Source organism: Neolamprologus multifasciatus, chromosome 6 (assembly GCF_963576455.1).
Source record: "Neolamprologus multifasciatus chromosome 6, fNeoMul1.2, whole genome shotgun sequence".
NCBI classification, from domain to species: Eukaryota; Metazoa; Chordata; class Actinopteri; order Cichliformes; family Cichlidae; genus Neolamprologus; species Neolamprologus multifasciatus.
Window position 1 is genome coordinate 35,631,799 of NC_140444.1, and position 26,621 is coordinate 35,658,419.

The 26,621-nt window shown below is 40.9% G+C and overlaps 2 protein-coding genes across 3 annotated transcripts in view; one reads left to right on the forward strand and one right to left on the reverse strand.

Moving 5' to 3' along the window:
• The window catches only part of LOC146517529 (uncharacterized), a 149,371-nt gene that overhangs the window by 18,432 nt on the left and 104,318 nt on the right, over window positions 1–26,621 (reverse strand). The window lies entirely within an intron of this gene.
• LOC146517530 (uncharacterized) lies at window positions 62–26,137 on the forward strand. The gene is made up of 5 exons (XM_085164334.1): window positions 62–335; window positions 819–1,303; window positions 11,113–11,277; window positions 20,841–20,965; window positions 22,782–26,137. The coding sequence occupies exons 2-5, from the start codon at window positions 869–871 to the stop codon at window positions 24,826–24,828; spliced, it is 2,772 nt and encodes a 923-aa protein (XP_085020460.1). The 5' UTR covers window positions 62–335; window positions 819–868; the 3' UTR covers window positions 24,829–26,137.

Below are 26,621 nucleotides of genomic sequence, written 5' to 3' on the forward strand. Positions count from 1 at the left end.
CACAAATCCTTCGGCTACAGTTAATGAAGCCAAAAGTAAAAATGTGCACTTGTAGCCAGACTCCAAGGGACTGCAGCCAACCTGCCTCTGAAAGCCAGGTGAGCTGAGGTGGGTGGGGTTTGTTACTGTAGCTGTCAGCCGAGCAAACAGAGCAGGTACAACAGGCTATTCGTTTGTACAGAGTTCACGAATCCACACCTTTAGCACTTACCGGCTTATGCTGGAGAGAGGACCGACACCAGGACTGACAGAAGGTTTTAACTTTTTAAGCTGGTTTAAAGTTTCTCGCCTCTGATTAATCAGGAAGACCAGGATACTTTTTTGCCAGTTATGAAGTAAGTCTCTTTGTTTATGTCGCTGAAAGTGTGTTGAATTCCTCACAATTTACAGTAGTTACTGAAGAAGTAAACACATGCCTCATATTGTTTACGTGTTTGTGCTGAACCACATGTACCTTTTTGGTTCCCTAAGAGCTTACAGGAGAAACATTTCTCGTATGACACCATGGTAATAAAATTATCTGCATGTCTAAGTTTGTTTAAGACAACTAAATGCACTGAAAATAAAAATCGTCTTACATTTTCCTGTGATTGGCTGGAAAAGTTTGTTCCAAAGCTCTGTAGTGTTATGTAAAAATTGTATGTTGACAGTTGTCTCATGTTTGTCCTGTTCATGTTTAATGATTAGTTAAAGATTACAAATGTTAAAGTCATACACATAATATTTTTTTCCTAATTATCTCTTTTTTGACATTCAGCTGTAAAATGCAAGTTTAACTCCGTGAACCCTGTAACAGCATCGTGTGTGTCACATTTAAGGTAAAGAAGAAGTCTGCTGCACACAGAGACTCAGAGGGGTTCTCGCATCCATGGAGTCCAATCTGTCACGCCTGTCTTCACTTGAAGAGGACTGTCCAGGTTACATTCAGCCACACTATAAAGAATCCTATCGTCTAGCCATTTATGCCCTGCTATGTGGCGGCAAAGAAGCCTATGACGAGTTCCTTCGAGCTGAGCAGATCAACCACTTCCTTTCAGAGGAAGAGACTGTGTTCATTTTGGAAAATGCAGAGTTACCGGTTGTGGAGGATGATTCAGACGGGAGACGCAGCACAGACGAAGTCAGACCCTCCACCTATTTCCCAATTGAGTCGGAAGAGGTGGTGCCAGACTTGGATTTGGGCTGGCCAGAGGTCGCGCTGGAGGGTGTAGAGACCAGCATTAGCCTGCTGTTTCACCCACCCAGACAGAACACACCAACGATTAAAGAGGTGGTTCGGAAGCAGATTCAGGCTGCGGTGAAGGTGAGGCCTCAGCACAGAAATGCTCCTGGGCCAGTGCCAGAAAATAACGCCCCGTCTATCAGGTGGAGGAATCAACAAAGACAATAGTTTATCAATAGTACAAATTCCTAGTGAAAGGTGTAGTTTTGCGTAGGCATATAAACGCATATAAATGCATAGTTCTCTGCATTTACAGGAGACTGCAGGGAAGGGCTAAACATACATTAACCCACACAATCAGCTGACTACACCAGTTCAAATGTTTGAAGCAGTTAACTACTATGGCAACTGAACTTTTGTTATCATGAAAATCACTCATTACTGTGCAGCTTTTTGCTTTGTGACGTGTGAGGCAGGCGAGTGGCCCGTCTGAATTCATGTAGGCTGCACCAACTTTGGCAGGTTTCAGAGAAAAAGTATTTAGCGATTCAACTGTCAGGGACCAAGCAGTAAAACATAAAGGACACAGGTGTTTTAATTCAAAAAGGGGGTTTTATTGACCCAAAAATATGAAAATATATTTAACAAAAAAACTTAAACAGGCAGACCAATAAAAGAGGTCAACTCAATAGACTAAACTCAAGATAATAATTAACAAAACCTCAAACAACCATATGATAAACTGACCTGCTGAAATGACACAGGGGGAACTTAAATACTGGTTTAGCTAAACCAAATGACACACACGGGGGAAAACAAGATGGCTGCCATATAACCAACTAATACAAAACAATTAAACAAACATGAAACACCCCCAGGCAATGAAGCATGTGGTGCAATCCAATTAGGCTGTCAGTGGTACTTCAGCTCTCCCAGCCCTTTGCCAGACAGGAGGAGACGCCAACCCCCAGGTAACTCAAAGAAAGAAAGATGTATTAATATAACATAAAACAGAACTTTGACCTTGCAAGGTTAATATGTGTGCACGCCATATAAACATTGGAAGGTGTGATTGAAAAATAAATACATTTAATACAGAAACAATATTGAACAATAAGTAGAATATTTTAAAGTAGTGACTGTAAATTAAACTAAGGTGAATCAACGGGTGGTGAGGTGTGGAGCTTACCATGTGTGGCATGCCATCACATCAACATTCACAGAAATATTGTTGCAGCAATGTTCTTTAAAGCTGTAGCTATCATGAAGCGGTAACAGTGACGTCAACCTGGTGGAAATTTGTATTTATGCTTAAAATGCATTTCATGACTAGAAATATTACTAATATTATATTAGAGCAGCAAGTCACTGCAGTTTTCCATTTCCTATTTTTTCCCCAGGAACCTGCTTCATGAAGCTTTTTCATCTTGTACTTCCTTTGCAGTTATCTGCAGTAGAAAGAGTAGAAAACGAGTGCTGTTGCACTGCTTTTGCAATTTGTTGCTGTATGTTTAATCTAGTCTTCACATCGCTGTCTTTTAATGAGATGAATTCTCTTGTAGGATCCCGTGGAATTTTCCTTTTTATTTAAACCTATAATATTAAACTTAATGATTACCTTTAAGTCATTTAAAAAGTGCTCATTATAATTTAGAAATAAGTAAATATAGTAATGAGCAGTGTTGGTCAAGTTACTTGAAAAAAGTAATCAGTTACTAATTACTGATTACTTCCCCAAAAAAGTAATCCCGTTACTTTACTGATTACTTATTTTCAAAAGTAATTAATTACTTAGTTACGTAGTTACTTTTTAAAAACACAATTTACAACCTGAATAGGTGATAAAGTGATAGATCTTTCAGCCCAATTCTACTTTTTCTGCATAATCCATCATACAAAATTTAATCAAATGGAAAAGTTTCTTTTTAAAACTTGTTTTATTAGTTTTAATCTTTTAACTTTATGCATCAAGCAAAAATTTAATTATATTTAACATTCTCTGACTGGAAGAAATTTGTTTAACATTTAAACCTATTTTCTGCACATTCCAGCACATAATTTTTGTGTGTGTGTTTACACTCAGTCTTTCAAGTAGATGCAAGTAAAACACAGCAGAAAATAAATAAAGTCAAAGACTAGCGGTCCTATTGCTCTATTTTCACCTGTAAAGCAGGAGTGGGGTAGGCGGAGGTTTACCCTGGTGCAGGTGTGCCGCAGCGGTCAGTGGAAGAATCCGCGAGTTTCTCTGTGAATTTCCCATTAAGTCGTAGCTACTCGGTGCTTGCTCGGAAGTTTAGGGGTTTTTTCGCTGTAAAAAGAAGTTTTCCTCCCACGCGCAACAGACACTAATGTTTTTGTCACTTTTTATGGAATCAAACTCAAAGTAAGGTCAGTACTTCCACGCTTTAAACGCTGCAGGCTCATACTCTCACTCGATATATTATCCATTGTTGATCTGCACACAGCTGTTTTCACTAATGTTGCACATGCTTACGTCACTGTCATGAGACATTTTGCAAAAAAAATGTCGGTTTTAGTAACGCAGTAACACAGCGTTCCTACGGGAAAGTAACGGTAATCTACCGTTTTTGCAATAGTAATCCCTTACTTTACTCGTTACTTGAAAAAAGTAATCGGATTACAGTAACGCGCCCATCTCTCAACAGTTGGGAGCAACAGTTGTTTTTGTAAGATCATTGCTGATTGCTGATCATTTCCTCCCTGGGATCGTGTTCTCACCCCCTCAATGCGCCAAAACAGCAAACTGTTCAAACATCTGCTGTTATAGAGGTACTCACATTTGCTGATGATCTTATAGTAACAGAACCTGTTAATTATCCTCCACATTTCTATGGAAGCAAAAAGGATGTAAAACAAATTAGTCAGTATTCTTATGCTTTAGATTCTGCTTCTGCATTTTAGCTTAATTTTTGTTAAATAAATAATGAAACTGCACTCAAAAAAATGTGTTGTTGGATGAACACAATTTAATCATGGCACCCAATTTGCACACGATTTAACCAAGTACAATAAACCATTTTCAATCATGTCAAACCAACACATTTAGCATTTGGCGGTTTAATGTAATCAGATTACGTTGGATCAACATAGTATACTTACATTGATTTGAAGTGATTTATTTAAGTATGTAGAGTGAAATTTGTTTTAATTCATTCTACACACATTAAAAAGTTTAGGAAAACACAATTAAATCTTGTTGTTTCAACAACTACTTTGTTAATCAAGGCAACTACTGCAAGTCTTGCTTAATAAACCAATATGGGGGGTTGATGATTTCACTCATTTCAATCGAATTATTTCAATTAGATTTGTTTACATTTGTTACACATTTAGAAACCCACTAGTTTACAAAAAAAAGTCACAATCAGATAATGATAACATTAACTTTATTAACTGGATTTAGTGGACAATATAAAAGCTTACCATTTTTGTACACCTGCAAGCATTATGCCACTTCAAAAGGTATAACGTTAGAATACTTATTTACATTGGTAATATGTTGGAACCAAAGCTTCCACAACTAAAAACAGATGCAAAATTTGCTAAATATTTCAACTGTATTTTAAAAAATTAAACTAAAAGATAAAAATACATCTCCCACTTGGCAAGTTAAAACATGTGACAAAATAGAATTACTATTGTGTGAATTTGGAAAAAAAAAAAAAAAAATTAGAAATAATTTGGGGGCAATACAACAACAACAAAAAATCCATAGGTAAAAAATAATAATAATAATAAAAAAAATATAGGAATTAAAAAAAAATTAGGAAGTAAAACGAAAATAGAAACAGAAGGCTTAACATCAAATTAAATGACAGATGACATTTTTTTTCAAATGCAATTAATTATTTGAAATGAAAATCTATATTTGTTTGGTGTATCTCATTGTAATAATTATTAGTTTGACCAATTTTTATATTTCTGTATTTATTTTTTAATTTTTGTTGCAGTCCTCCACAGCTACCAATATAGTTTTGCTGTGTTTATTAAAACATGCTAGCAAGCAAAATGGACACAATAATACAGTGAACTTAACAGGTGGCAGTGGTCTTAAACTTTACAGGCCCTTGACACAACATAGTAACAGTGCAGCTAAAAACAACAATGAACATTTCTTTGGGAAAACCCCTCAATGCAGTTTCTGTAAAATGGTAACTTTGTTCTACAAAGGAGAAGAAAACAAAAAAAAGAGGGGGGCACTAAAGCACTCCATTGGAGTGCTTTAGCGCCCCCCTCTTTTTTTTTTTCTTCATTCAACACATGACAGCATTATGGTATGTGTCAATTAGTACCTATACTACAAAGTCAAAATTAAATGAAAAATAATTAACAGAACAGTACTTCTGTCAGTACTTCTGATCCATTTTGAGCCATCTATATAAGGACAAACAAAAATCATCTGCAGTGCTGTATAAAAGGTGAATTGCCCAACAGAGAGAATCCAAAAACTTTAAAATATTTTTTAAATAATAGAAAAAAATATAAACAACTCAAATATTAACATTATATATTGGAAATCACCATTGCACCAATGAACCATTCAAGACCTATCAATCATTTTCAAGTGCTCTCACCCCATAAGCTTGTTTTTCAGAAACTGTGCCTTTGAAGAGAGCTTTTGTCCATCAAGATTTAAAAGTATCTTCTGGAGGACTTCAAAGGTGCATTTAAGTTCTGGTGGGTAGCTCAGGTTCAAACAGTATACGAGTCCAAACAACAGAGCCCATGCTTGTGCAATGTTACCCAAATCAGTGTTAGCCTCCACACCCTCAATCAGGACACCAACGTCCTCTGGGTCATCTTCAGGTTCAGCACCCTCCTTCTGGATGACGTACACCCCCATCACAGTTTGCTCCATGCAGCTTTTTGCCTCGCTGTCCGTATCCTACATGAACAAATATAAGACAACAAAGTAAAATTTAAGAGATTGTTTAAACAACTGTTTCTATGCTGTTCATAAAATCCAAGTAGTCAAAGTAATAAACAGAAAATTACACCACTAAAGTAGTTGTTAGTAATTACTCCAATACATAAATTATAAAATACACCTCTCATGTCAAAAGAGGTGGCATAATTGACCTCTCACCAGCCCCTCCCCCAAAAGGGCCATTGTCCAATTACACATTATAGCAACCATTACTGTGTCTGACAAACATTAACCTCAAGCAAGATGGAGAAGCAGTGTGCCCACCGATACCCCGAGAGATTGTGTCTGGAGGAGTTGTGTTCTTTCCATTCACAAAGTCAAAAACAACGTGAATGGATTAAACAGTGTGGATGGCCCCACTCCCAGGTAAATGTACCAAACATTATGAAGCATGTCTGCTCGCACATTTGGGTACCCATTGGTGCGCAGAGGAAACCATTTGTTTGTCGGACATAGCAAGAGTAACTTAGGGGGACAGGACTCGAGAAAAGGCTAACTCAGCTGCTAAAATAAAACAGGTATAGAAGTGTTAGTACTAAACAGCTCAAAGTTCATAGACATTTCTATTTACAAATACTGATGACCATAGCAATGAAAAAACAACAGGACTTGTTTTAATCCAAGTGCAGATTCAAAAGCAATATTGTCTTGATGCATGTTAAATGCATTGTATGTTTGTGTATCAAGTTTAACTACGGTATGCATAAATTTCTTTCCTTCCAATACCAAATTCCATAAATTCTTTATTGCAACGCTTAATACTGTTTGGTATTCAAGACATCCTTTCCCCAATACCAGGTGTCTTGTTGCTAATCTCAAAATTTTAATTTTAACGATTTGCATTTGAGGCAACGTCACAATTTGTATGGTAAATAAAATGGTAAATGGCCTGCATTTATATAGCGCCTTACTAGTCCCTAAGGACCCCAAAGCGCTTTACATATCCAGTCATCCACCCATTCACACACACATTCACACACTGGTGATGGCAAGCTACATTGTAGCCACAGCCGCCCTGGGGCGCACTGACAGAGGCGAGGCTACCGGACACTGGCGCCACCGGGCCCTCTGACCACCACCAGTAGGCAATGGGTGAAGTGTCTTGCCCAAGGACACAACGGCCGAGACTGTCCAAGCCGGGGCTCGAACCGGCAACCTTCCGATTACAAGGCGAACTCCCAACTCTCCATTTGTTAAGCCGAAACAAAATTGACAACTTCATCTCCAAATAAAAGTTATTTTTGCTGCCTATGACAAAATCTACTCAATCCTAATACAAACCTTGGAGATGGCAAGCATGAGACCTCTTATTTTCTTTCCAGGTGTCCCTCCTTTGCTCAGAAAGATTTCCATTAAGCGTGGCGCGTATTGGTCAAGCTCGGCAAAGAAAGTAGATAGCAGAGGCTTTCTGGTGATTCGCAGAAACTCCTTGTCAATCTGCAATAGAAAATAAATACATTGATTAAAAACTCAACTGTATATTTCACTAACTTCACATCTAAGCTGACTAAAGCTGCTTTTAGAAGACCATGCAGACATCAGTGCTGTCTGTGTAGAACATGAATCAGTCTGTGTCAGATCCTGAATTTAAAATTTCCACTGAAGTCACAGGTAAGAGGCAAATGGAACCAAGATCTAGGCCATTTGCTTTTTGAAGTTTGCAAAGACTGCTAAATTGTGCCACATAGTACGCTGGTCTAAACAGATTTTTCAGGTTTATTTTTAGTATGTTATTTGCAATTGGTGTTTGTTCTGGGAAAGATATTGCAGACTGAGCAATAATGCATTTCTAATGGGGGCCTTTCTTAAATGTACTGGTCCCAGTAACAAAGGCGCTTGTCGACTCAGAAATCGAGGGAAAACCAACAACACAACCGGCAGAACATTATGTTATTTACACGGGTGCACATACGTGGTCCGCATGTGCGCATTCGCTGTCAAAATAAAAGACGCGCACCAGATAAGAAGTTGCAACGCGCATTTGCGTCCATATAAAAGGCACTGTTTTTGTCCGCTAGAGTGGGATTTTCACAGCACATTCTGCACCACATCTCTGTGCGTTCATCATTTGTTTGAAGCCAGCTCACCTCCTGCAACCACTTTTCTGAGAATACGCGCTTCTTTTGTGGTTTGGACTCCTGACATTTCTTTGGAGGTGGAGGAACAACAAAGTAATTGCTTAAAGGAGCTTCTTCGACATCTTTAAGAGTTCTAAACAAATGTCTGTCCTCCTCCAGAAAATCTTATGTACGCAAACACGTGTTGCAACTTCTTATCTTGTGCGCGTTTTTTATTTTGACAGTGAATGCGCACCTGCGGACCACTTATGTGCACCCCTGGTTATATAGCTTGTCATATTGCAGCCACAGAAATTCTTTTGTCCATGAAACCATTAAGCTGCACTTTCTTTTTGCCTTATAGTCTGATTTGTAATAATTTTTCCGTTTTGTGGTAAGATTTTCTTTGGCTGTCACTTCTGCACCCTGACCTGTCTTATTTGGCTCAGCAGAACTAAAATATATATCCTGCTGCTTTTACACACACACTCACATAACGCTCAGCGATTCTCTGTGCGATCAACCTCTCACATGTTTAAGCTTGCTGCGGGAGACTTCACTTGTCATGTTTGCATAGTAAGCTAACAATTGATAAGACTATGTCAGAGGAATTGGTGCGCAAATTATCATCACTCACCAATCAGTGCTGTCGCTCTCTATACACAGTTCACGCGATTGCAAAGTGAAAGCAAAAAACAAGCGCAAATTCAAACGCGATTTCAATATGTCACATATTGACAGTGGCTCACCGATGCCAATGACATAATTACCCAGCTACATTTCCGAAAGAATGCAAAAGCATTGACATATATTTTTCCTTCCTATGACAGCCCGACGGGCAGGGCAGAGATAGATTTTGGTGGCCCGACTGGAAAAATCGCTAGCCCCGGGATGTCGGGCTAGCGATTTTGCGAGCCCTGTACAGTGTTTCAATTTTTTTTACCTACTACTCTCCCTGATGGAACAACGCTTGCACTGCCACATACAAGTCACTGAAAGAAAAAAAGAGAAGCAGTTTTAAGGATGGTTTTATTGACCACCTTTTTTTTTACTTTGATTAAATCATAAAACTATCATAAAAATATATGATGGTAAAAACTTACCATGTATTAAAGAGGAGGCACAAACAATCAGAAAAGGGGTCAACTTTCTTTGTGGTGTTACTATGGTAAAGAAAACAGACAAAAAAATTTATAAAAACTCCACAGTGGATTTTTTTTTACTTTGTTGCAAATGTATAAAAAAATACAAATACATATAAATACCTCTTGCAATATAAAATTCACAGATAAATATCCAATCTGTTGCCAAATGTAATAGCAGTGTTTCACACTATGCAATAAAGATGCTGGTAGTTGCGGTAAAGGTCCGACAGGCAATTTTCATAACTATCCGCCATTGCCTTTTCCTCTGACCTCGTGTTTATGCTCTTTTCCCCATGCACTAGCGTTTAAGTCAATTCAAAGGATGCAGTCCCTGAATTTGGACACAGCTAATATTTAGCAACTCGCGCATGCTAGTTTAACTTGCATTACTGCAAGAGGCCGAATGCTTAAAAAAAAGGAGAGAGAATGAAAGAAGAAATGCAAATGATAATAAAAAAAAAAAGTGAAGAAAGACCATGTCTTGCAATAACCGTCATTTAAAACCAAAGTGAATGCTAACAGAGCTAGGTAAAAGTTCAATGAGACAACCATACAACTTTAGCTAACTTCATTTACTTTGAAATTGAATTTCAAACGTGTTAAATATTGAATTAAACACATTAATAACCGCTAAAAACACTATAAGACTAACTGCAAAAACGGGTAACAAAAAAAAGAATGAAATGGAAATGCTAATAATAATATAAATATAGCCGGAGCGGATTAGAAATCAGGTATTAGACGGTACCGATTGGCACCGTCTAATACCCGATTTTCACTGTATTTGCTCCACTCCCGCTGTCTAATGACAAATTACACATTTGGAATTAAAAACATTGTTAAACAATTAACGGACGGAACAACTTTGTTTGACTAAGATAGTTTCAGTTATTTATTACTTACCTGTATTGTGGAAGATCCCGCAGAGAGAAACGGCAGTTCACTGAACACATATAACTTTCTCCGCGTTCCCGCCTCTTCACTTCTGGGAAGTTTGAGCATGCGCACTAGGCATCGGTTTTAGAGTTGTTGATTTTAAATAATTACATTTAATTGAACTGAAGAATGCAAATCTAGTTCATTAAACTTTTTGTTATTTTATGTTAAACCAACAACTGATAATGATTTAAAAACCTAAACTCAATATGTTCATGTTAAATAGACAAATGTATATTGAATAAATCAAACAACTGCCTTAGTTGACTTTTTTGAGTGTGTGCAAAATGTCACAGATTAACCAACATGAGGTTGCATTTGCCTAATTCTAAGACCTGCTAAGGACCAGATGATTTTTTTTTATTATGGCCCAGTACATATACTCTAAAAATAAAAGATTTTTTTTCACATAACTGCATATATACAGTTGGCAGTTACTTCTCTTTGCATGCATTGGAAGTAATGACATTATTTGTGTTGCATAAAAGATTATTTCAAGTTAAGAAGGTGTTTTGTATGGAACGCCAGGACTGCCATAATGAATTAATTAAATGTGTCAATAACTAATTAATTAAATGTGTCAGTAATTAATTAAAATGTGAAATACACAAATAATTAATTAAATGTGTCAATAATTAATTAATTACATGTGTCATAACTATTTTTTTAATTAATTATTGCCACATTTAATTAATTATTTAATGGTGTATTTAATTAATTCATTATGGCAGTCCTGGCGTTCCATAGTTTTGCACAATGATACAGTTAATTTTGTGTGGAAAGTCATCTCTACTATACATTTTTGACTTAATAATTTGTATTTTGTCAAAATTGAAAACATTTCCACGTCTAATGTGCTTCCAGCTTATTGCCATTGTAATGGATGTCTTCACTGATGGCGACATTTTCAAAGAACTCATCAATGCGACACAGAGGGGAGTGGTGGTCTACATCCTTCTGGATGATTCCCACGTCAAGAGCTTCCTCAAAATGGCACACGACATGGAGATTAATATTCAAGAGCTCAAGGTGAGAAACACGGCACCGTGAAATACAAGGTTTAAAGGGCGACAGTATCAGATGGGTATGTTTTATCACCATGCTGAGATATTATTGTACTTGTTGAGGCCATGAACTACAAAAAATAAAAATCATCAGGAAAAAAATGTATTATCTTCCACTAGACTTATGTGATTATCTGGATTTCACAGTGGAGACACAACAGGCCTATTCTTATGTTTTCCACTTCTGGTAAACATGCTCTTCTGCACTTCTTGCCAAATGTAATTTTCCTGTTCCCATGCATAGTATACACGTTAGCATTTTAAACAATGTTTATCTTGCAAAATATTTGAAAACTGTCAACTCCATTGTGTGGTGGCTTTAGTAGCACAGTGGCTGATAGTGAACAACAGCCACATACCAAACTAAGACAGGTAGAGTCATATAGAGCTGGGCATTTATTTAACCCTGTAGCTCTAAGTCATACGCAGTTCGGCAGTGAGTGTGTGTGAGGGGTGGGGGGATACTCAAAGCCATAATTGGGCCCACACACGCCTGTTGACCTGTTAAACATCATCTGACATAATCTAACATTTGCATTCCCCCAGTGCTTCCCGTGAGGCTTCACAACCTTTCTTCTGTTGGCAAAAGAGCATTTAAAATATTACGTTTGACATTTTCTCCACACCCTGATGGAAATGCAGTCATTTACCAACATTTCCCTGCTGTGTCTCTACCTGCCATTTTCACACAACTGCAGCAACCGCAGGACAGATCTGTCAGCGTGGCTGGATTTTCCTGTTAAACAGCATTAGATGATGTTTCCACTGTCTAAACAAAGAGTCATCAGCGTTGAACGCAGTGACGGCTTCACGATCTCTTTGCAGCGTGCCTGGCCATTAGCAACATCAAAAAAACAGCCTGAGGAAAACTCACACAGGTTTGATCATGTAGAGTTTGACGAAGGGTGTGCGTGCTTTCATGTGTTTGTGTAAAGCTAGTAGTAATGGAAACTCAGGGGAAAAGTGTTTCAATTAAGTTAACATTTAGGCTGTTTGCACCTGATGACTGAAACAACCCTGAACTCATGTTTCATGCTCTGAGTTTGAGTTTTTGAGTTTCATTTTTGAGTGTTGAAGGCCCTGATGTGTTGAGCAGTGAGACGTGGGAATCATTTAGTTTTAAAAGATGTGGCACACAGTTCTTTCACGCAGTAAAGAAGTTACATTCAGATAAATCAAGATGAACGAATATTAGATTTACTTGCAACATTTAATGTGGTGCCTTTGTGCACTTTTCATTTAAGTAAAGAGTTCAAATTATGTACTTATTACTGAAATGATAATCAAAGCGCTCCTTTTTTGGAAACAGGCTAACATCATATTCCTGTTAACAAACTAGCTAATGTAAGTTGCCAAACTTGTTAGCCCAAAACAAAACTAACACAACCAATAACACAAAAGCTGAATTACTTCCACGTAATTCTTTTAGAAGAAAGTATGTCCAGCACATGCTTGAATTATTTCTAAACTGGCAAAATCACATTCCTGTTTCTTGTGTAATGTCTTTGAAAAACAATGCATGTTCAAAGATCGTACTATCTACTATGAAACAGTGTTAACCTGAAAATCTCCTTGCAGTTAAGCTCGTAAGACTTGATGTTAGAATCCCTGATAATCAGCACTGGTAGGGTTGCCAACTCCCTGAGAAATAAATAAGGGACACCTCGTGGCCAGGGCCGGGCGACCCAGTTGTCTTCACCCTTCCCAGTGTGGTGAATTTTTTAGCTCTTTTTTTGTGTGTGAAATTATTTTTTTTAACCATTTGACTTGAATTTGATTTAAGTAGATGCGTATTCTTTGTGATATCAACACATGGGAAACAAAAATCATTTAGCCATTTATTTTTAGCTCAAAATGACAACATTAACACAATAAAACAGGTCTCTTTCTTAAACAGAAGCCTGTCATGCTTAACTTTTGATAATAAAAGTAAATCTTTCTTTAAAAGAACTCTGTCCTGCTTAACTTAAAATTATATAAATTAATAGAAAACAATAGAAAGAAAAATATTCTTGTAACAGTGCACATTTAGTGCATTTAGTGCAATTGGCTTCAGCAGAGGCATTATTTCAGCTTTTGCTCCCGTTTGTAAACCCACTTGTTCCCATGATTACGCGTCATAACTCATCATCATTATTCATCTATGTATTACTTTTATGTATTACTCATCTATTTGTTGTAATCATCTATCCTTGCAGTTGTTTATTACACAAAATAAATTATATTATCACACTTCTGGCCACATAGCGCTGATATTCACTGCACATGCCCATTTTAACCTTAACCAGAGGGTTTAAAAACAAACAAACCAGTGTTTACCATATCTGGTTCTGCCGTGGCCTGGTAGACAAAAATTGGTTAAGGGTTCCCCGAGCTTTCACGCCCCTCATGTTCTTCATGTGCCCACCATTAGAAGCACGCCTATGGAAAAAGTGCGCCGGCACACAGTGCAGTGCGCTTTATAGATGTTATCGTGCACTTTTCCAGCCAGGTGTTTTCCTTTTCCCATTCTTCCCTGCACTTTTGCAGCCTTTTTTTCTTTCTCTGAGAGGAACAAACATTGCTGGTCTAATGCCGGGCTCACACTGTGCGATTTTTGGCCCATTTTGAGCCGATTTTTGAGTCGTGCGACCAATTTGGTGATCGGCCCGATTTTGGCCTTCATCGTGCATCGTGTAGTATACGTGGGGTAACGAGAAGCGATTAACACCTCACGACCAGCTCCCGATCATCAATCGCTCGTGAGGGTGTCACCGCAGCCGCTCACACTGCTCACGCGCAAACACGTAAACGTCGGTGAAAAAGACGGAGCAGCACGGCTGTGCAGCGTGTGATCTGGACTCAAGCGATGGAGGCACAACTTGTAGAACTTTGGAAAGCTCATCCGAGCCTTTTCGATGTGGCATCACCAAATTATCACGACCACAACAACCGTGAAAATAGTTGGATTTACATTGCTGCTCAATCACAGCTGCCTGATCATGTTTGTCATTAGTAATTTAGCAAAGTTGATGGTGGTGTGTGTCTGTGTGAGTGAAAGACAAAGAGGGAGAGCGAGCGACAGATTTTCTGTTATAACCTTCATTTTATGGAGGCACAGTGTGACTCAGGTCGCATCAGAGCATCGGGCGGTATAGTGTGAGACCTGCATCGTGACCTACGAACTTATAACCCATGCGAGCCAATCGTGCAGTTTGAAAATCGCAGTGTTTGCCCAGCTTCAGGTGTACTGTCGTCTGAGACTTGCACCGCAGTGTCGGCGTTTGTTTCCCTGTTGGCCATGCTTTTTGTTGTGGTCATCTGTTGTCTTCCGGTATTTTCTCCGCAAGCGACCTTTCCTCAACCAATGAGATGAGCGGTAATCTGAATTGTCATACTCGAATTGTCATAAGTGTGCTGTCAGCTCACTGGTCACAAAGCAGGGGCGGGGCTGGGAATTATGTTTTCAAACAAAGCGTTAATTACATTAAAACTTATAGACTACTTTTGATTCTCACTGTATTACGGGACAAAGTGCGTCCCTTAATAGCTCAATACGGGACGTGTACTTTTGTTTCTAAATACGGGACGATTCCGTTTTTTAAGGGACGGTTGGCAACCCTAAGCACTGGTGTCCTGTGGTCAGGAGGGAGGGGTACAAACTTTATCTGCTTTGAATGCACAGATTTGAATGTTCTTGTCATGGTCCTGGGTCGGTGACCCAGTGTTTTTTGGTTATGTACTTTTATTTTTGATAGTTTTGTATTTTCTAGGGTTTAGTGGTGTTCCCTCTGTTTGGTGTCTTCCCTGCTTGTGCATTCCCTTAGTGTAGTAGGTCTCTGTGTTTTGTCTGCGTCTCTGAGTCTGTGTCATTATGTGTATGTGTTTCCTGTTTTACTTTGAAGGGCTCTGTCAGCGTGTTCTGTTTACGTTTCCCCTGCCTCGTCAGTTGTCATGTCTTCCAGGTGTGTTCCCCTCCTGTTTCCCAGGATTGTGTGTATTTATAGGCTGTATCCCAATTCAGGGTCTGCAGCCTTAAAGTACGCAGCCTTAACGGTCCACAAGGGCCGCGTACTTAAAGACCGCTAAGGCCGGAAGTGCGAGGCTTGTGAAATGGGACGGTCTAGCCCATAGCTGGACTGGCCATCGGGCATACCGGGCATTTGCCCGGTGGGCCGCTGCCGATTTTTTGTTTTTATGGGCCGATCGATTTTTTTTTTTTTTTTGGAAGGGTATAAATAATGAAAGGTGTTGGATTGGCCAATTGGTCATGATCGACTCTGGGCTGGACCAATTACAGCCGAGGAGGTCGGATGCACCCACCCCCTTGTTTAGCAATCTTATAGACGAACTAAGGAAAATGGAGAACAAAAAAAAGGAAAGGAGGTGCAGAAAAAATTAGGGCCACAAAGAAACAAGCCCTTCAGGCAGACGCTGCCAAATGTGTAAAAATAACTGAATTGTTTGGTGGTAGCTATGGCATAGCTTCCACAGATTTAGCAACATCAGCAAGTGGTGGAGGCCAGCAGGTGGATAAGGGAAAGGGGAGGCAAGAGGAGGAGAGACCCGAGGCGGCCGCCGGCTATTGCAGTTAATAATACAACAGCTTCTTGCCATTTTTTGTGTTTCTTTTTATCGCTGTGTAACTGAGTTCAATTGAAAGCCTGCGTGCGCTAGTACCTCTTGCCACAAGTTCCCAGAATTCTTTGCGGTTTTACCCCTGAATGACGTCACATTTTTGGTGGGCCGGTCTCTAGTCAAAATGCCCGGGCCGATTTTTTGTCCCAGTCCAGCCCTGGTCTAGCCTCCGTCGCGCTGCCCAGGTTGCCTAGCAACCATGATACTTTTTTTTTTTTTTTTTTTTTTTTTTTTTTTTTTTTCGCCTGTCCCATTTGGTTCTTTCCAACAAGGATACCCAATGGATTTATTTTGCCAAATGGATCATCATGGCATTGCCGTATTGGTCCATTTGATCGACCTTTGTTTTTATTATTTATTTTATTTTCAGTTGTTACAGACGGGACAGACATGAGTGAGGGATAGGAAAGGGAGAAAGAAAGAGGAAGGAAAAGAAAAACAGAAGGGGAGAGGGACAGTGAGAAAGGGGGGAAGAAAAAATATCTCCGGGATCACCTGTTGAGAGAAAAAGAATAGAAAACAAGCAAAAAAAAAAACAAAACAATGCAACATACTATACACAACACCATCGCATTAATCTAGCTAAGTGTAAACAGCAGTAAATACTAAATATTGAATGTTGTTGTGCAGCACGCAGGACAGACAGCGCACAATGTGCTTTGAAGTAGCAGCCAAGAAAGGTGTGATTTAAGTCTACGAATAGTGAACACCCATGTGCACACCTGTGTGGATCGGCGCGCTTGTATTCAAATGGTTTCCCCATGTAATGGTCTGCTAGAGGATGTAGAGAGCCATAGCCCCGTCCCCCAGGGCATGAAGCAGGCATGGAGGAGATCCAGGCCCCAGACATCCAGAGGCCCCAGAGTGCAAGAGCCCAAGGAGGACCACCGGAGGGGCATCCGTGCCACCTTCATGGGAAGGGCTGAGGATCCCCAGATGAGGGGTCACCCAGTAGCCACCGGGCAGAAGCTAGAGGGGGCTGCACCGGCGTGCCCGCCGGCTCTGCCGGCAGCCAGCTGTGCCAGAGTGAACCGAGCCGCAGGCACAGAGGCCGGAGGCCCGAGGGCCCCCCGCGCCCCGGAAGAGGCCTGACCGAGCAGCAGGCGCCAGGCCCCGCCAAGTAGTCACCGGGAGTGAGCTGGTACATACCTGAGCGCCCAGCCCCGGACACCAAGAACCACCAACGCACCGACCCCTGAGGGCATCAACCATGATACTAACAGCTGGAAACGTTTCATACAGCTTTGTTTGACAGAAATGAAGGAGAAAATCTTTTGTTCATTTGTTTGTTTGTTTCTACATGAGCTTTGATCATTCTCTGATTAAGCTCAGCTATTGAACGGCGTATATTTTAAAGTAAAGGCTTTAAAACCAAGTTAGTACAAACGTCACTAATGTCATAACTTTGCCGACATGTGGCCAACAGGAATGTTTTAATGTTCTTCGTTATTAAACATTTGAAGTCACACGAAGTCTACACCGCCACATCCTTAAAATTCAGGGAAATGAAGGACGCATTTGAGGGCCGCATTTCGAGCAGCCTTCGAATTTGGACAGCCTTCATCGCGTCGCTGTGACGTAATCGGCCTTAAAATGCGGCCTTTAAGGCTGCAGACCCTGAATTGGGATACAGCCATAGTGTGTGTTACCTCGTTGCTGGTTCGTCTGTGTTATTCCCCTCCATTTTCCTGTGTATTCTGGCTGCATTACTCTCCCTGCATCTCCGTTTCATGTCTCAAGGTTTTAAGGTTTCAGGTTTGTTTTTGCGTAGCTTTTCCCAGTTCAGTTTACTCTTAGGTTTTGGTTTTTGTCCACCTCATCTCCGTTTGTGTCACCCTTTGGTTAATAAACCTCGCTCACCACTTAAGCAGTGCATCTTGGGTCCATTTATATTCACACACGGCCCGCCTCGGCACCCCGTGACAGATCTGCTGGAAACAGATGAGAACAGTTGAAGAAATATTGACAGACATCAGTCACGACTTACAGAGACTGTGCACCGTTTCCACAATAACAAACCCTGGATTACAAATGACATAAAAGCACTCATCAACCAGAAAAGGGTAGCTTTTAGAGATGGTGACAAAGAATGGCTCAAACAGATGCAACATGAGCTGAAGAAGAGACTGAACACAGCAGAAATGTAGTAGATAGTAGACTGGTGGTGGTCAGAGGGCCCGGTGGCACCTGTGTCCGGCAGCCTCGCCTCTGTCAGTGCGCCCCAGGGCAGCTGTGGCTACAATGTAGCTTGCCATCGCCAGTGTGTGAATGTGAGTGTGAATGGGTGAATGACTGAATGTAGTGTAAAGCGCTTTGGGGTCCTTAAGGACTAGAAAAGCGCTATAGAAATGCAGGCCATTTACCAGGCCAGATAAAGAAGACAGAAAGGAAGCTAGAATACAGCAACATCTGTGAGGTGTGCAAAGGAGTGAATGCTATGTCAGGCTAAACAAAAAGAAAAGACACTTATGGGTGATGTGGAAAGAGCTGATGCGCTCAAGCAGTTCTTTAGTCCTTCAACTGTATGGTCACACTCACTCCCACTGCTTCTCCTTCACTGTAACTCCGTCTGCTCCTGCACAAGCTCCCCCTTTCTCCTTTCATTTCTAATATGGCAGCTACTTCCCCTCTCACACCTGTGCCTTCATCAGTTAGTACAAACGTCACTAACAATATTACGTGCTGCACAATAATGTTTAATATTGAGTATCTACTGTTATATTCCCATATATCATCGTGATGTTGTTTATTGTATTGCTCTCGTTTTCTTCTGCTTGTTTTCTTTTGTCTTTCTCAACAGGTGATCCAGGTGATTGATATTTGTATTTTTTTGTCTGCTTATTTAGTTGTTTTTTGGTTTTTTTGCCCTTTAACCCCGTCCCTCTTCTCTTCCCTCTTCGTTTTTCCCCCTCTTCTTTTCTCCCTTTTCTTTTCCTCATTCAAGTCTGTCCTGTATCTAGTAAGTGAAAATAAAAAATAAATAAAATAAACAATAAAAGGTGAATCAACTAGACCATCATAGCAAGGCTGGGATGGTCCATTTGGTAAAGTAAATCCGTTGGGCATCTTTCTTCGCCCTTAGACAATAATTCTGATGGCAAAAGAACCAAACGGGACAGGCAAAAAGAAAAAAGAAAAAAAAACGTCACTAATGTCATAACTTTGCCGACATGTGGCCAACAGTAATGTTTTAATGTTCTTCGTTATTAAACATTTGCACATAAATAAGTGACATAATATTCAGTACTTAAAGTTTACTCTTCGGGCGCCCCTCATCTGCCGTTTTTTTTTTTCGGCAAAATTATCCACACCCACTGCCGCGCTATGCATTCTGGGATATGTTGGGCCACGAAGTCTACACCGCCACGTCCTTAAAATTCAGGGAAATTAAGGACGCATTTGAGGGCCGCTTTTCGAGCAGCCTTCGAATTGGGACAGCCTTCGTCACGTCGCGGTGACGTAATCGGCCTTAAAATGCGGCCTTTAAGGCTGCAGACCCTGAATTGGGATACAGCCTATGATAGCCCAGATGGTGAGTGTCCAAGGCTGCTCAATGATTGTGCTGCCCAACTGTGTCAACCTCTCCACAGGATTTTTAATCTGAGTCTACTGCCAGGACTGTGGAAAACATCCTTTATTGTTCCAAAAATAAAACGTCTTGCTGAACTAAATGACTTTAAACCAGTGGCCCTTATAAAGCACATCATGAAAACATTGGAACAGCTGATTCTACACCAAGACAAACTTGCTTAAAACTGCAGACAGGAATCTGAACACAGGGATCTTGTAAAAGCCTTCAGCCACTGGTGTCACAAAACCTACCTCATGCCGAACACCTCTGAACACTGAGGAGGCAGCAACAGAAGGATCAGTAAATTTATTCTCACCCTGGGGCAGGGATAGCTCAGTAGGTAGAGTGGTTGCCCCATGATCGGAAGATCGGGGGTTCGACTCCACTGAACAGCTACCCTGAGATACCCCTGAGCAAGGTACCGTCCCTGCACGCTGCTCCCCGGGCGCTGCATTGGTGGCTGCCCACTGCTTCACTGGGTGAATGGGGAGTAATTTCCCTATGGGGACTTACACATTATACATTATTATTATTGTTGTCAGGGTCATCAGGTAGCCACCCTTGTTGGATGCTCATGCTTTTGAGAAACCTGGTTGCACCAGCTACATCATTTTGTTTTGGCTGCTATGTCTGCATAATTGAGCCTTTTGAATTGTATATGCTGCCTCCCATAGTACCATTATCTCCACAGTGTACAGGCGCTTCTGCACGGTGGACCACCTGATGATGTCTGGCCTGAGGATACTTGGAGTAAAGTGACTTTCTGCAACTTGTAGCCACAGGCAGTATCCACAGTAGCTTTCAATCTTGCAGATAAGATTTAGGGGGGAATTACTTTTCCAGATTTGGGTAGCTTTTTGTCCACTGATAAGTGAAATCATGGTTTAAAAGCTGTGTTTTGTATTTGCTCTTGTCTTTGCAAAACTAAATAAATAAATAAGAAATCAGGAACAAGGAAATGTTTTGTCACTGTATCGTTTGACCTGATTAAGCCTCCTTGGCTAGTTTTGCAGCCAGTGAGGATGTTTTTACCGTATCATGATGTTTACACATTCACCAAAAAAGGAAAAGATCACTGATTTTATCAAAGATAAACACATAAATCCCTTTGGTGTTGCATTACGATGAGCATCTGGTATAAAAACTCTCTGAAATTAAACACATGGAGCTTTGTTGTGATCTGTTGTGAATAAGTAGGTTCTTCTATCATTGCATGATAATGCATTTTACAAATAGAGATTGCTTAATGAATTCTCAAATAAGCATTACATATATTACTTGTAGGTGAAATGAAATTGATTTATTTTTGGCCTTAATTCTCATTTTTATTTTTCCATCAGAATCTTTGTGTTCGGACGGTTCAGGGGCCTGAGTATCAGTGTCGCTCGGGGTTTAAGTTTCATGGAGGTTTGGAACAGAAGTTTATACTTGTGGACTGCAGGACAGTTATGTATGGGACATACAGGTGAGTCTGTGCTGTTCAAAAGTATTCTGTGATTAAACTGAAATAGAGGCGTGGCCTAGCTCTACTTGGCAGCTTTGCTAACTTTAAGTGAACCTTAAAGCAATTTCATGTAAACTCACTGTGCTACTCTGGTATTTTTAAAAATAAAAATTGGTGAACTAGGAAGAAAAAAAATAGGATTAGCTGCCTTCCTTCACCACTTAGACTGGCTTTCTTCTGGTGGGTCAAATAGCCATTGTGGTGAGAATAAGGCACGGCGGGACCACGGAGTATCATTCAGAGCCATCTTTATTTGCTGTGTCCCATTTCAGGGTCTGCACGCTTGAAGTACGCGCACTACGCGTACTACGTTCGGTGCGTACTATAAGTACGAGAAGTGAGGAAGTGAGAGGCTTGTGAAATGGGACGGTCTAGCCTTCGTCGCGCTGTTCAGGCTGCCTAGCAACCATGATACTAACCGTGAGAAACGCGAGATTGTGTGACATAAATGAAGGAGAAAAAAAATGTTTTGTTGGTCATTCATTTTTGTCATGACATCACTTTGATTAGTTGAGTGTCTGAGGCTGAGACCACAGGACTGTAAAACATGATTGTTGGGCTTCATTTCGGTACTGAACAGTCATTTAAGACTAGCTAGTAAATAATAATTAGCTGTTGTTGTTCATGAGACTAAAATCATCTCACTGTGGTAATGTAAATATAATATGGCCAATATTATAGTATTGAGAGAGAGAGAGAGGCTGAAAGTACAAACATCACTAGTGTCACATAACTTTGCCGACATGTGGCCAACAGCAATGTTTTAATGTTCTTTGTTATTAAACATTCACACATAAATAAGTGACGTCATATTCAGTATTTACTTTTGACAGTTCACTCTTGGCCGCTCCCTTCCGCCGTATTTTGCGGCAAAATTATTCACACCCACCACCGCGCTATGAATTGTGGGATATATGGGACCACGAAGCGTGCACCGGACCACGCTTGATATTTGGGGAAATCGACGGCGCATTTGGAGTATGCATTTGAAGTACACTTCGAATTGGGACAGCCGTCGTCGTGTGGCGGTGACGTAATCGCACTTAAAATGCGTACTTCAAGCGTGCAGACCCTGAATTGGGACACAGCGATAGACATCTCACCACAACACAAACCCCCAACCCCTGAGTCTTCGTGTTTTTAACTTGGCGGGCGTGATTAAGGATGCAGCGCAGGTGCGTCCGCCCTCCCTGCACGCCACTGCAGGCCACGCCCCACCACAGCCATATTAGGAATATTCTGTCTCACTTTTATCATATCGAGCAAGCGTGTGTTTAGAGCAGTCTGCAGCCTGAGCTCGTGGCTCACGGAGATTAGTTACATTACTCGAAACTTTCACTACTGAAACAGTAAAAATAAGAGAGAAAAAAAAGTTTTAAAAAAAGACAAAGCCCAGAGCGAGTTCTAAGACAAACTTAACAAATCTTCCAAGTCAGCAAAACTAGTTTATCTGTTTGAGAACACACAGAGCTGAGGTAAGAAGAACACTTGATAAATGCAGTGGCCTGTGGGCAGTTGCAGGCACCAGAAACACATAAACTTTCACATAAAGTTCAAACATCATATGATTTAAATTTTAGTCCAATGCTCTGCTACTATAGCTTGTGTTGTGTTGGACGTGTTTCCTGGTTGGCCCTTATTTCCACTGTTATGTTTCAGTTGTGGATTAAGCACATTAAACTTTAGATAATTAAGATATGCATGACTTTATTATTAATAATGTTTAAAAATTTGTGCATCATTATGATCTGTGCTGGTTCTCCAATTTCTTTTTCAGCTACACATGGACTTTTGAGAAGATCAACCTCAGTATGGTCCTGGTTGTCACAGGCCAACTGGTTTCCACTTATGATGAAGAGTTCAGAAGACTCTACGCTTGCTCCACAACTTCTTCAGTCTTGCTTAACGGGAGGCCACCTGTTCTGTACCTTAAAGATACTTTGGCTCTGGCGAGCCCAAACTCCAGCCAGCTTTCTCTTAATATGATTCACAGGAGATCCAGGGTGACGCACGTGGGGAGAAGTGCTCAGGACAACAGGTTCAACAATTCTGGCACAATGACCAGAGGCTTGAGTGTCCAGGATAGGCTCCATCAGTATGACTATACTGAAATGGGGAACCTAGTGAAAGGACACAGTTATGGGGGCGAGCTGCAAAAGGTAAACTCCATGACTCGGCTAAGGATGGGAACTAAAGACATTGGAGTCCCTGGGAGAAGTGGATCTAAACCGAGGGGAGGTGGGGAGGTGCTTCTAACAAACCGGATGTCGCACCATCACCTCCGGCACCAGACACGTTACGGTGCGGACCAGAACCTGATACCATTCAACTCAGAAACATCACTCCACCGCTGGAAGATAGATTCTTATCTTAATGAGAATGAGATGCATCCAGGTGCGTCATGTGATGCGATCTCACCTGTGACATCTCCATATAGCAGCTACACAGGCTTAAATGATTATCAGTCACAGCTCCTTCACAGCAGGTCGAGAGACATTAAGTCCAGAATGGAAGAAACACGGCAAAAAAGGTTCAGTTTGCAGGACTATATCAATTTCAAGCAAAGCCACGAGTCTTTGAGGTCCATGTATCTGAATGCGGAAACATCCAAACTGATGTCTTCGTTAAGAGGCCTGGATGTAAGGCAGAGTATCACAGAATCGGAGCTAGCGGCACAAGAAAGCTGCAGCCAGGAAAACAGGGAGCTCAAGAAGCGAGGTAGCAAAAGAGAGCCAGTGCTCGCTGATGGACATCGTTCTGCCTCTCACCATGATGTGGTTTCAGATGGAAAAACAATGCAGACATACGATTGCCGTGAGCCTCTATCCAAGACAAGATCAGCTGCTGATTTAGACCAGAAAACGAGTGACGCACCACTCAAGCCTTCTCATTTAGAGTCCAGCAGTGTTAGCATTCAGCATCCGAGAGCAATGGAATCTTTGACCGAGGTCCCTGAAGAAAAAGACAGTTCCCACACTCACGTAGACCCAGCACTTAAAGTCAGACGTGAGATTTGCAAAGATGAGGAGGTTGTTCCTAAGAAGTCTGCAAAATCTCCAGAAAAAGAAATTCAGGATCAAGCCACAGGAAAGCATTATAGGGTGGCCAAAAGCACAGGCTCGGGTGATTCAAGGCAAGGAAAGAAATCTGAAACTTCTCTGGAAGTCTTCAATCCATCTACAGGACCTCAGCGGGCAGTGGAAGATAAGGGCAGACACACAGAAAAAGGGGAAACACAGCCAGAAGATGCAGCGCTGCAGAGAAAACATTCTATGAAAATGAAAGTGCCTACATCAGATGAAAAGAAAACTTCCAAAAATGAAAATAAGTCTCTCCAAAGAAGGACCTCAGGAGTAAGCCAGCCACTGAAGGCTGCCCATTCCCTGGCACCTGACGCAGTGCACACAACAAAAAGCCAGTCACTGAGCATGCCCAGTTTGCAGAGCTCCCTTACTAGTCCGTCAGAGACAGAAAAGACTAAATCTCCACTGTCAAGATTTTCTCCTCAGCGTCTGAGCAAAAAGAGGATGGCCCTTGCAGCAGAGCAAGACTCAAAGGGCACTCCGGGTGACGAAAGAGAGACTTTATATCAGAGACCAAAAGACAAAGCCTACAGTCGGTACGAGTTTTTGCTTAGCAACGAAAATCTACGTCTGGATAAGTCAAAGAAGAAGGCAAATTCATATTCGTCAGACAAAGAGAGAATCTCTGCCTTGCAAAGGCGCGAGTCTGCCCGTCCAGTGAGTCAGACACAGAGCAGCACTGATAACAAACTGGAGCGATTCATGCAGCGAGTTGGAAATCTAATAAACAAGAACAAGTAGCGAGGGCACAGAAGAAGGCCAACATGGTCAGAAATGAAGGCAAAGTTCATGCATATTACATGTTTTGTTTATGCAGCTTTTTTTCATGCCTAGACAAACGGTTTCTTTACACCACAGCAGTATGCTCCACCTTTTTTATTTTGTCGTCACTGATGCCAGTAACAAGGCTTGATAAATCGGTATTTGCAGTTAAAGTCTGAGCTGTATCTTACTGGGGAGGAGGAGTTAAGGCAACCGGGGAGAATCTGACAGTAGCACTTCAGGACATTCAGCAATGTTTGATTCAGTAAGCTAAATTATGATGATACGGCATGTCTTATGCAAAATATATTTGTTCTTTTAGTTTACCTAAAGGATCAGTCTGATGAGAGCATCTTTCATGCTGTGACAACACCAACACCTCTGTTGTTGTTCGGTATTGTTGTGAAATAACTATGTTTAAATAAAACCACACCAGTAAGGCCCACTGTTATAACCTGTACCTGAGGTTTTCTAAACAAACATACACTGGTTTACTCTAATACAGTAATGCATACATTCATCTGCCACTGAATATATTTCTTCTTGTTTCAGAAACAGTACTGAAACAAAGGGTGGATGTAGCTCAGGAGGCAGAGCAGGTCATCCACTAGCTGAAAGGGTGTTGGTTTGATCCGTGTGTCAAAGTATCCTCAGGCAAAATACTCACCCCTAAGTTGCTCTACGATGGATTCACGGGAGGATGAATGTGTGTGAATCACAGTAGAAAAAAGTGCTTGTGTGAATGAGACGTGTTGTGTAAAAGCACTTTGAGATCTTCAGTAGTGTAAAAAAGTGCTACATAAGAACCAGTTCATTCTCTGAAAATGTTCAGAGCTGCTGGAAATTACTGAAAAGTGTTCAATTAATAAACATATTTGGGGTTTTTTGCTTCTTATATAGGCAGCACGGTGGCACGGTGGTTAGCACTGTTGCAGCACAGCAAGAAGGTCCTGAGTTCAATTCCACCATCAGGCTGGAGTCTTTCTGTGTGGAGTTTGCATGTTCTCCCCGTGTTTGCGTGGGTTCCCTCCGGGTACTCCGGCTTCCTCCCACCGTCCAAAGACATGCAGCTTGTGGGGATAGGTCAATTGGATAATCCAAATTGCCACTAGGTGTGACTGTGAGTGTGAATGGTTGTCTGTCCCTGTGTGTTGGCCCTGCGACAGACTGGCGACCTGTCCAGGGTGCACCCCGCCTCTCGCCCTATGACAGCTGGGATAGGCTCCAGCGACCCTGAAAAAGGATAAGCGGAAGTGAATGGATGGATGCTTCTTATATAAACATACATTTTATAGACAAAAGCCTTGAATCTATGTGTTTTCAGTCCCATTGTTACAGGTGTATAAAATCAAACACACTGTCATACAGTCTGCCTTCACAAACAACATGTCTGTGAACTGTATCCCCTCCTGGATCTTCTGCGATCAACTGTAAGTGTTATTATTGCAAAGTGGAAGTCATTGTCAGCCACACCCACAGTGCTGATGAGTGCTGAGACCTATAGAGCGTAAAAGTTGCTAATGTTCTGCTGACTCTCTACTCTAAAACTAAAACTGCATGCCAGGAGCTCTATGGTGTGGGTTTCTATTGATAACCAGCTCCTGTAGATGTAACGTGTAGATAGCTCACTAGCTACTTTTGTCCATATGGTGTATGAAGACTGAAATTGTGGAGCAAAGCGTTGGTGGATTTGGTGGTTTTTTTGTGCAACATGTCACAAAAAACGCCAAAAATATGTCACATGTCTTATCACTTAATGTATCATATAATGT

What these genes read in the sequence shown, in the direction of transcription:
- LOC146517530 (XM_085164334.1), top strand. Translation starts at nt 869, where the DNA reads ATGGAGTCCAATCTGTCACGCCTGTCTTCACTTGAAGAGGACTGTCCA. An exon ending in AGATTCAGGCTGCGGTGAAG is followed by an intron (nt 1,304 to 11,112) that starts GTGAGGCCTCAG and finishes ATGTGCTTCCAG; the next exon opens with CTTATTGCCATTGTAATGGA. An exon ending in TTAATATTCAAGAGCTCAAG is followed by an intron (nt 11,278 to 20,840) that starts GTGAGAAACACG and finishes TTTTTCCATCAG; the next exon opens with AATCTTTGTGTTCGGACGGT.